The 10,682-nt window shown below is 47.0% G+C and overlaps 1 protein-coding gene across 1 annotated transcript; it reads right to left on the reverse strand.

Moving 5' to 3' along the window:
• Positions 1 to 1,174: 1,174 nt before the first annotated feature.
• LOC103741469 (mitotic-spindle organizing protein 2) lies at positions 1,175 to 9,786 on the reverse strand. Its single transcript, XM_008842269.3, has 3 exons — positions 9,358 to 9,786; positions 9,022 to 9,161; positions 1,175 to 2,090 (listed from the first exon to the last, which is right to left on the reverse strand). The coding sequence occupies exons 1-3, from the start codon at positions 9,519 to 9,521 to the stop codon at positions 1,933 to 1,935; spliced, it is 462 nt and encodes a 153-aa protein (XP_008840491.1). The 5' UTR covers positions 9,522 to 9,786; the 3' UTR covers positions 1,175 to 1,932.
• Between the last annotated feature and the right edge of the window lie 896 nt (positions 9,787 to 10,682).

Consider the following 10,682-nt stretch of genomic DNA (forward strand, 5'->3'; position numbering starts at 1 on the left):
TGTTATGAGGTGGCATGGAATGTGAGTAGGCAGAGGGTGAAGAGCTGAGTTGAGTGCATGGGTGTGGCTGGCAGGTGGTTCTTCCAGCGGCTGCTGCTGGCCCTCTGCATGGCTGCCTTGAGCTGCTTATGGTGAAAGTTTTTGTGTAAACACAAGTCTTGTGTTGTCTGTCTTTGCCATTGAACGGACAGTCTCAGAGCCTCAGTGAAGGCTGGCCCAGGCTCCAGTCTGCTCTTTAAGAGTAGGGAATGAGCCAGGTGTGATGGTGCATGCCTTTAATCCCAGCATTTGGGAGGCAGAGGCAGGCGGATCTCTGTGAGTTCAAGGCCAGCCTGGTCTTCGTAGTGAGTTCCAGGCCAGCTGGGGCTACAGGGAAACCCTGTCTCAAAAAGACCACAAAAAAGGTCATAAACACTAGAAAAAGCACAAAATTGGGACTAGAGAGAGATGGCTCAGGTTAAGAACACTGGTTGTTTTTGCAGAAGACCCAGGTTTGAATCCCAATCCCCACATGGCAGCTAACAACTGTCTGTAACTCCAGTTCCAGGGGATCTGGCAGTCTCTTCTGGCATTGCACGACATGGATACACTTACCTACAGGCAGGCAACACACGCATACACATAAAATTAAAAAAAAAAAGAGTAGGGAGTGAGGATAGCATTGCTGCATGCCTTTAAGGAGACTCTGCTGGTGACTGGACCTGTAGAAACATATCAAGCTGTCAAAGTATATAGATGTGCTAACTCCTCAGAAGGTAGAGTCAGTTTTTCCCCCACTGAATTTTCTCTATGGGGGAAATAAGGGTTTAAATTATATCTCTGGGTGGGGAGTGTTCATGAAATCTCTAAAACCGGGTTAAATGTAAGGAATCAGGGCTTTGTGGGGAAGGGAGTGTTACTGGTGTGATCCACAGAGGTAACAACATACCCATGCCTGAGCTTGGGTTCTGTAAGAATGTACCTTGACCATAGCTACACCATGTTAAAGTTCAGGCTGACTCCAGTTTCTGAAATTATCAGGCAGTTGGCTCAGGGTATGGGAGTGCCAGCTGGGCCCTGGTTGTCTTGGGAACTGGTCAGAGCATCCTAGAGAACTGCTAACTGCTGATTTATGGCTTCTGTAGGTTATGCTTGGCTTGCTTCTGCAAAACAGTAATTGTTGCTAACAGACCCCTTTCTGGTTGGAAGACTTAGAGAAACTTTATTTCTAGGATACAATTGCTATACAACAAAACCCCCCTAGAGGAAATTTTGTGACCAGAAAAGGCAAGGTAAATAATAAGATTGATAATGTCTGTTTATGAATGAGGAGGAAGGCATGCAGATGTACTATGGTTTGGGCAGGGGGTTTGGATGGAAAATTGTATTTTCTTATGTATTTCCTTGATAATGTTTGCTCAAGCTTAACACTCAATGATTAGCTTCTGTATTCTGCTTGCTTGCCTAGCAACATGATCAAAATAAAAAGAGCCAGAGTGCTTAGGCTTAGTGCTACTCTTGGACCCTTTAGGAAAGAGTGTAGCCCGGCCGTAATAAATCTATCTTTCCTTCTCTAGACTCATCTGTCTGTCTATATGTTTGGGGCATTTTCGGATCACAGGCTATAACAGTTCACTGTGTGGTCACACTGCCTGACAGCATTGTGACAGGTTGGTCTTGTAGGGAACTCTTTATACCGAGGGAAGTATGTTGGCTGTTTATAAAAGACCCAGAGGCACACATATTTTCTCAGACCCAAAATAAGGTCCAAAAAGATAAAAATCACTGGTTTGTTTCCTAGCTATTTCAGCTGTAGCAAAACTAGGACTGCATGTAGAACTCACTCAAATTCTGTGCTTTAATAATATCCAAACATGGTAGAGAATGTCCATCCAGATGCTCTGCTTCTCAGAAGGATTAGGACAGTGGTGCCAAGTGCAGCCTCTGTTCTGCCTATGAGCTGCCTCGGGAGGTGCTCTTCCCTGGCCCGCCCACCTTGGGCAGTCTGGTAGCACTGGGCTGGCGGGGGATCCTCTGCATGGATCCTTCTCGGCTGCCACGTTCTGCCAATGTAGGTGCACTGCCGAGAATGGGGCCGCCTCTGTTTCTCCCTGAGAAGATACAGAACCCAAGAATCAGGATGGGGGCAAATTCCAGCTGTAGCACACCCACCAGGTCTGTTTCCTGGGCAACAACCCCATCTATCTGCTGTTTCCAACCTGTTCCATATAAATTGGCACTGAGACATTATTTCAGGCAACCAAGTCCTTTAATAATACAGTCTCCCAGCAGGGGCTCAATTCCACATCCAACCAAAGGAAGCACCCAGGGAACAAAAAGAGCTCCTTACTTTTATGTTTCCCAGGGAAGTGGGTGCTCTAAGATGGTCTTCACTACAAGGAATACCTGACTTGGAGGTGAGGCAGGATAGAAAGACAGGGAAAATCTTGGGGACATGAGAGGGGGAAAGAAGCCCCTCACCCTGGAATCTTGTTGAAGCCTTGCCAGTCACAGAATAAGAATTCTAGCACAGTTAACAACTGCTTCAGGCCCTTCTCTTTTCCCAGCCATGAACCTATAATTTTCTAGGAATCTTACCAGAGACCCCAACCCCAGTGGCTTCAGGTTTTATCAGATTATAATTCCATCTAGGGGACTTCTAGAGCCACATCACATATCTCTTTTAACAGAAGAAAGGAAAAAATGGTTTCTTAGCAACTGCCCCAGTTAGCTTTAACTGTCAACTTGACACAGACTAGAGTGACTTGAGAAAGGAGTTTCAATTGAGAGATTTTTCCAGATCAGACTGACCTGTAGGCATGTCTGGGGGAATTGTCTTGATAATTCATTGATATAGGAAGGACCAGCCTACTGTGGATAGCACCATTTCCTGGGCAGGTTGTCCTGAGCTATATAAGAAAGTGTGAGTGAACCAGCAAGCAGCGTTCCTCCTCCCGTGGTTCCTGCTTCAAGTTCCTGCTTGAGTTCCTGCTCTCACTTCCCTCAATGATGGACTATGACCTAGAAGTGCAAACCAAATAAATAAATCCTCCCCGTGCCCTAAGTTGTTTTTGGTCAGAGTGTTTTATCACAGCAACAAAAATCAAACTAGAACAGCAATCTTTTGAGACGAGATGTAACCTGAAAGCCACTCAAATGGTATGTATAGCTATTGTTAAGACAATGAATTGCTGGGTATGGTGCATGCCTCTAATCCCAGCACAGGGGTAGGGGGTGGCAGAGACAGGTGGATCTGAGTTCAAGGCCAGCCTGGTCTATATAGCAAATTTCAAACCACCTGGGACTACAGGGAGACCCTATCTCAAAAAGACCAAAAAAAAAAAAAAAAAAAGAATGAATTGCTTACTCTTTTTAGCGAAGTTCATACCTATATTTGGATATATCTTACCTTCTTCTACTTGGGTATGCCTTATTATCTTCTGAGCACCTCTTTTGCTCTTAACCCTATGCTTGAGTCCATATATTAAAATATCTTTAATAAAACCAGCTCTTTTTCGCTAAACTGCTAGACTTGAAATATTTTCAGCACCAAAGCCCTAAACCCAGGTTTGGCCTTGAGTTGAGATCCCTAACAGTCTATGGGAACTAACTCCTCGGGCTAGTGAGGGTGGCAGTGTGGAGCTGCATCCCTGTCTTCTCACAGCTGACAGAGGCACTACTGTTCGGAAGCACTTAGATAAGGAACAAGTCCCCAACTCAATATCCTGTCCATTTTTGCCTATTAGCTGTGAAGGTGGGAAAGGGAGTCTTATTAGCATCTTGCTGTTATGCCTGCACAGTGATAGGGATCAGAGCTGTAGGGATGTGGTTAGATCCCTCTGGGGTTACCCTATCTCTAAGAGCAGCATCTTAAAATGGCAGGTCCATGATCTAACACATCTGCTCCCTCCACCACCACCACCACCACCCACCACCCTGCTAGCCTTGAAGATAAGCGTGGACTGTGAATATTCCTAAACACTGATCAACTTGCTTAGGTTGTTGCCTGAAATACTAAAAGACCAAACATGTTAAAAAACATGTAGAAATTAGGCTCACCTGCAGGCATGTTCTATGATTGGCCAAATTCCTTGAACTTCATGTGAACTCCGTGCCTCTTTGCAAATAAACCTAGTGTGTTCTTCTCTCCTTGTCTCAGGGCATGTTGTAGTTCCTCAGTATGCAAAGTCCCCTCACAATGCCTTGGACCAACACCCTAGCCTTTAGTGCTTCTTTCTGTGGAATCCCAACTGGCTTCTCTACAGCCTGGTTTGAGGCAGTCCCTCTGAGGAATTCCCCTGCCACCACTTTGGGGGCAACTCTAGCCTTGGGTTTGGCACTGGGGCACTAATACTACCCTGGCTTAGTCATACAGCTTGCAATGAGAAATTGTGCTCTTGGAGAAAAGATACAAGGTACCTTAAGGTTCATGATATCAGCTAATCAGAGACTAACCAGGGTGCTGTGCTTGAAACTGCAGCTCCTCCTGTCTTCCTTTCATTTTTCTCCAAGTGTTTGATTCAACTGAGATGCAGTAATGGGTCCCCCCAGGGCTTGGGGGGAGGACAGGATCATGTGTTGTGGTAATGTTGGGCCACTTAGCCTACCAGTTACTCATCAACACCATGAAACAGAGGGCAGTCATTACACATTTCTTTTGGCAAAAATGGGCATCATTTTTGCTCCCACTGACTGGTCAGTGGGCATGGATCCTGTCTCTCTGTATGGATAGATGTGCCCTGGCACTTTGTAGCACCAGCCACAACATGCTGGTATCTTCCTTGGAGGTCATAGTCCTTTGGCAAGTGTGGCTGTTTACTAGGGACCTTAGATGCACATGTGCTTCCTTCAAGGGGTGTTTCCTGACAGCTCACCCATGATCAACAGGGTGGGTCTTGGACATGGGTCTGACTCTGAAGCCAGCTTTCCTTCAGCCTGCCACAGAGATCAGTTTCCTCTCCTAGCCCTCTGAACATTGAGCAGGTCCCTATGGAAACTGAACAGTGACAGAGAGTACAGAAGAACAAATGATTATCTTTAATTCTGACAGGCTGATGAATGCAGCATAATTCCCAGGCATAGGAAGTATTAGGCAAACACTACAGTTGCAGGTGCAGTTCAGTGGCATAGTACTTGCCTAGTATGTATGGGGCCTTGAGTTTCATTCCCAGGACCAGAAGACAAAAATAACTTGGAACCAAAAGCAGATCCATTAAAATCAGCTCTAACAGGCTGGAGAGATAGATCAACAGTTAAGAACACTTGCTATTCTTCCATAGGACCCAGGTTCAATTCCCAGCACCCACTTGGTGGCTAACAACTATCTGTAACTACAGTTCCAGGGAAATCTGACATCGTGTTCTGGTCTCTGCAAGAACTGCACATGTGGTACACTTACATATGTGCAGCAAAACACATAATAAAAATAACAAGTAAAAAAATATTAAAATCAGCTCTACAGATTCTTGGAACCCTTCAGCAATCACGTGCTTTTATCCTCATATGGATGAAGAAGCCCAAGGAAAATGGTATGCAGTGACATGACACTGGGAGGCCCAAGCAGTGCCTCCCAGTGGGAAGACCAGTTTTGTTCAGACCAGCTCTCTCATGACAGGGCTATTAGGATCATGTAGAGTAGAAGGAAGGTGGGTAACTAATGCTCTCAGATGAGGTCATTCCTTGGCAGTACCAGATACACAAACTGTCCTGGTTCATTCTCTCCAGAAATCAGTTTTCCTACCCCTGCAAGAAGCTGGTGATCATGCTGGGCGTGGTGGCACACACCTTTAATACCAGGACTTGGGAGGTAGAGGCAGGCAGATCTCTGTGAGTTCAAGGTCAGCCTGGTCTACATAGTGAGTTACAGGCCAGCTGGGGCTACAGGGAGACCCTGTCTCAAAAAGACCAAAAAAAAAAAAAAAAAAAAAAAAAAAAAAAAAAAGCTGGTGATCACTCATCATTCTGTGACTCCTGACAGCAACAAAACCACCAAATGCCCCACCTGTTATCCATTCATCCATGAGTTGGGAAGTCCCAGAAGCCAGAGACTGGGCCAGGGCAGTTTGGGACCCATCTACCATTTATCTTGGAGTGGCCTCTGGAGCCCCAGCTTACGGTCCCCTATGAATGCAGCTTGTAAAGAACAGGGTGCCCTGCCTCTCCCAACCCTTCCTGCTGATTCTCCAAAGGGGCCTTGCTCTTTTCTTGGTGGGAGTATGACTTCATGGTAACGTGGGCATGCAGGCATTGCCACTGTTAGGAAGGTTAAAAAAGGGGGCCAAGGAGAAGTCAGAACACCTCAGAGGGCAAAAGCCCACAGACCCTGCTTCAGGGGTACTGCAGGGAGGGCAAGGTGACATCAAGTCTGCATCACACTGGTTGGTAGCAGTGTCACAGGCTACTCCAAAACCACTCCTGTCCTGGTGGGGACCTAGTCAGCTCCCCAAAAGTGCACAGCTGTCCTCAAGGCTGGTGGACAGGGTCTAGTGGTCTAGGGTAATTCCTGGTCTGTGCTGCCACCAGCCAGTACTGCTGCCCTCTGGGCCTCAGCAATACTTCCAGATCACATACTAACCAAGGGACAAAGACGTACATGAGGATGGCTGTATACATGTATACTCTTAACTCAGCTACACTTCTTAAGGTGTTTTTTTTCCTGTGTGTGAGTGATGCCTCCCTATACATGCATGCACACAAACATGCACATGCATACATGAACAAACAATCTTTCCTTAGTATTTCTGGGAAGTCTGCCCAGCAGGAATATGATTCCAGTCACATACATAATACTTAGTTTTCCAGTAGCCATATTAGAAAGTAAAAGGAAATATGACAGGCATGATGGCTTCCACCGGTAATCCTGGTATGTAAGAGAGATGGAAACAGTAGGGTTGGGAGTTCAAGGCTAGTCTGAGCTCCAGGGCAGTAAGCTCCAGGACAGCCTGAGCTACATGAGATACTGTCTCAAAAAAAAAAAAAAAAAAAAAAAAAAGTTCAGGAGGGATGCCAGGGAAAGTTTCAGGGGAGAAGTGAGAGGGAGAATATGATCGTATGATCAAAATACATTGCATGTATGTATGAAATTCTCAAATAATAAGTAAAAATTATATTAAAAGTAAAATCCAGGGGCCGGAGAGATGGCTCAGTGGTTAAGAGCACTAACTGCTCTTGCAGAGGAGCTGGGTTCGATTCCCAGTACCCCATGGATTAATCCAATTGTGTATAAAAAAATGTTTGAGGGCTGAGGTGATAACTCATTGGGTAAATCCCTAGAACCCATGTAAAAAGCTGGGCATGGCACATACTTGTAATCTCAGCACTGGGAGGCAGAGGCAAGTGATCTCCTGGGACTCACAGGCTAGCAAGTCTAGTCTACTTGGTGAGCTCCAGACCAGTGAGAGACCCTGTTTAAAAAAAAAAAAAAGTGGTTCCTCAGGATGGTTCCTGAGGGAACAACACCAGCAACATCAAGGTAGTCCTCTGGCCTCCACACATACACATACACATACACATACACATACACATACACATACACAGAAACCCACTTATATACCTGCGTATTCACCTTTACAAACACACAAAAAATGTTTGGAAAAAATTGGGTTCAGTGGCTCATGTACTTGGGAGACTGAGGCAGAAGGATTTCTTTTTTTTTCTTTTCTTTCCCTCTTTTTTTTGGGGGGGGTGTCCTTTTGTAATACTAGTTTCTCAAGCTAGAGGATCAAAAAGTTCAAGGCCTGACTGGGCTACAGAGTGAGTTCAAGTTCCGCCTTGGTAACTTAGTGAGACTCTGTCTTAAAATTAATAATAATAATAATGGCTGGAGGTAAAGTTCAGTGGTGGAGTGCTTGCCTAGCATGCATAACCCTGGGCTTAATCCCCAGTACTGTATAAATTAGGCATTGTGACACTCAGGAGTTGCAGACAGGAGGATCAGAAATTCAGAAATCCATCCTCAGTTCTGTATCAAGTTCCAGGGTTATAGTAAATCTTGTCTCAAGAAAAAATAAAATAATTTTAAAGACATACTAAGCTTGGCATGTTCCATAGTGAAAATAGAAAGGTGAGGAGTTCAAAGTCAGCCTTGCTATGTATTCAGTTCAAAACCAACCTGATCTACAATGGGATTTATTTGTGTGTGTGTATTTTACCTGCATGTATGTAAAGTATACCACCTGCATGCAGTGCCTACAGAGACAGAAGGCGGCACTGGATCTCCTGGAACTGGAGTCACAGACAGTTGTTAGCTACCATGTGGGTGCTGGGAATGGAACCCAGGTCCTCTGCAAAAGTGGGCAGTGTTGAGTCAGGCGTGGTGGCACAGGCCTTTAATCTCAGCACTCAGGAGGCAGAGGCAGGCAGATTTCCGAGAGTTTGAGGCCAGCTTGGTTTACATAGGGAGTTCCAGATCAGCCAGGGCTACATAGTAAGCTCCTGCCTCAAAAGATAGTGCTATGGGCTGGCAAGATGTCTCAGTAGATAAAGGCACTTGTTCTCAAGCTTGATGTCTTGAGCTTGATCCCCAGAACCCACATGGTGGAAGGAGAAAAATGATTCCCACAAGTTGTCCTCTTGACCTCCACATGGACACTTGAGGCACTCAAATGACCACACACATACATATACACATACAGAAAATAAATGTTTTATAAACACACACACACACACACACACACACACACATTCTCATTTGTTCTGAGACAGAGTCTCATGTAATCTAGGCTGGTCTTGAAAACTATGTAGCCAAGGCTGGCTGTGATGTCAGAAGAACAAGGACCAAAGCCATCTTATTCCTGTGCCTGTGGAATGAAGGCACCATAAAGAGGTCAGAAGGAGTTAGGCAGGTGGATACTAGCCTGCTTGGACCACCCCTTGATCCAGGAGTACACTCCCCAGAATGGGACCATCTAGAGCCCCAAGAAGGTGGATGGGCCTGAAGGTCCTAAGAGGAAACCCACAGACAGGTCTGCCCTTTAAGAGCCAAGCCAGTCTGTTACCCCCGTACCTCTCCCCTGCACCAGGAGCACAGAGCCCACTTCTTACCTCGGGTCTCTGAAGTGGGCAGAGTCATGGAGACAGAGTCCTGGGGCTCGCTCGCCAGCCGCTGCCCAACACACATGGCCTTCAGCATCTGGAAGACGGCGAGGGGAGCCACGTTCATATTCAGCAAGTCCACCAGGATCCTGGAAGAACAAATGCTGTGCTCAGTGAGTCCTGCTCGGCCACAGGGCAAAGGGCCGGGGGCGGGGGGGGGGGTCTGCTTCCGCCCGGAAAACCCGGATAAAGACACAGGGCTTTCAGATCGGCTGGAGTCCCGAAGCAGGGGTGTCAGCCGGGAGGACGAGCGCGAAACCCCAACCCTCGCTCACTCTCACTCACTTGAACACGTCGGGGTCGACGGCGGCGCCCGCAGCCTGCGCCAGCTCGTACAGCTCCATGTCCTCCGCGCCCAGCACCTTCTTCCGCCGAAGCGCCAGCTTCTGCAGCGTCGCCGCCTCCAGCCCGGTGGATGCCCCGAGTCCAGCCCCGCCGCCAGCCGCCATCCGCACCTCCGACAGGAAGGAGCCCTGGGCCCTGCTCAACCCAGCCCAGGGTTCTGCGCGGCTGTGGCCCGCCAGGCGACCCCACAGCGCCCCCTATTGCCTACCCTCCTCCATGCAACGTCCCCGCCGGTCCAGCCCTGCAGCTCCAGCACCTGGCGCAGAATCCCCAGAGGTCTTTACACTGCCAGTCCATTCCTTGCCTTGCACGAAGCGCCTGCTGTGTGCTGGGCAGTGTGTTGGGCATGGGGCTGCTGCTTGGAAAGCTGTCCGCTCCTTGGCGATCTGACCTTCCCTGCATTGCTCATGCTCTCTTCGGTAGCAGCACCCAGCGCACCAGTGCCTAGCATACACTGGCCACTGGCCGCTCGATCCTGTTGGGTGAATGACATTCATGGCAGTGTGTCATTATCTGTTCTGTGGAGGTTCCTTACTATCAGCATTTTTCGAGGGCTCTAACAAACGGATTTTAAAAATTAGCTTACAATGTATGAGGTTTCATTATGCCATTTTCAAACAAACTTTTTGTTGATTGCCCCCCTTCTCCCCATCCCCTTTTCTCCCCTGTACCCTTCCACCCCTAGTAGCTTCCTTTCTTCTTTCATGTCATATTTCCTTTTGTTCCACCTCCCTCTTCCTCAACACTTCTTTCTAGTTTCATAGCCTATACCTACACTCACACCCATTTGTATACATACATCAGGATATTAAAAACTAGGCTCCAAGCCAGGTGTGGTGGTGCGGTCTTTAAATCCCAGCATTCTGGGGGCAGAGCTGGAAGATCTCTGTGAGTCTGAAGCCATTCCATTCTACATAACAAGTTGCAGGTCAGCCAGGGCTGCATAGTGAGATCCTATCTCAACAACAACAAAAAAGCTAGAATCTACATATGAGAGAGAACATGCAATTTTTGTCATTCTGAAAGGGAGTCACCTACCTTAATATACTTTACAGATCCATTCATTTTTCTCTGTAACTTTCTTTTTTTGTTATTTTTATTTTATGTGTATGAGTGTATTGCCTGCATGTATGTGAGTGCACTGGTGTCCTGCAATGCTGCGGAGGTCAGAAGAGGGTTTCGGATTCCCCTGGAACTGGAGTTAAGGGTGGGTCATAGCCTCCATGTGGGTGCTAGGAATCGAACCCCAGCCCTCTGCAAGAACA

Source organism: Nannospalax galili, unplaced genomic scaffold (assembly GCF_000622305.1).
Source record: "Nannospalax galili isolate Female #2095 unplaced genomic scaffold, S.galili_v1.0 scaffold321, whole genome shotgun sequence".
Classification (NCBI taxonomy): Eukaryota; Metazoa; Chordata; class Mammalia; order Rodentia; family Spalacidae; genus Nannospalax; species Nannospalax galili.

What these genes read in the sequence shown, in the direction of transcription:
- LOC103741469 (XM_008842269.3), bottom strand. Translation starts at nt 9,521, where the DNA reads ATGGCGGCTGGCGGCGGGGCTGGACTCGGGGCATCCACCGGGCTGGAG. An exon ending in GTCGACCCCGACGTGTTCAA is followed by an intron (nt 9,162 to 9,357) that starts GTGAGTGAGAGT and finishes TTGTTCTTCCAG; the next exon opens with GATCCTGGTGGACTTGCTGA. An exon ending in GCCCACTTCAGAGACCCGAG is followed by an intron (nt 2,091 to 9,021) that starts GTAAGAAGTGGG and finishes GTATCTTCTCAG; the next exon opens with GGAGAAACAGAGGCGGCCCC.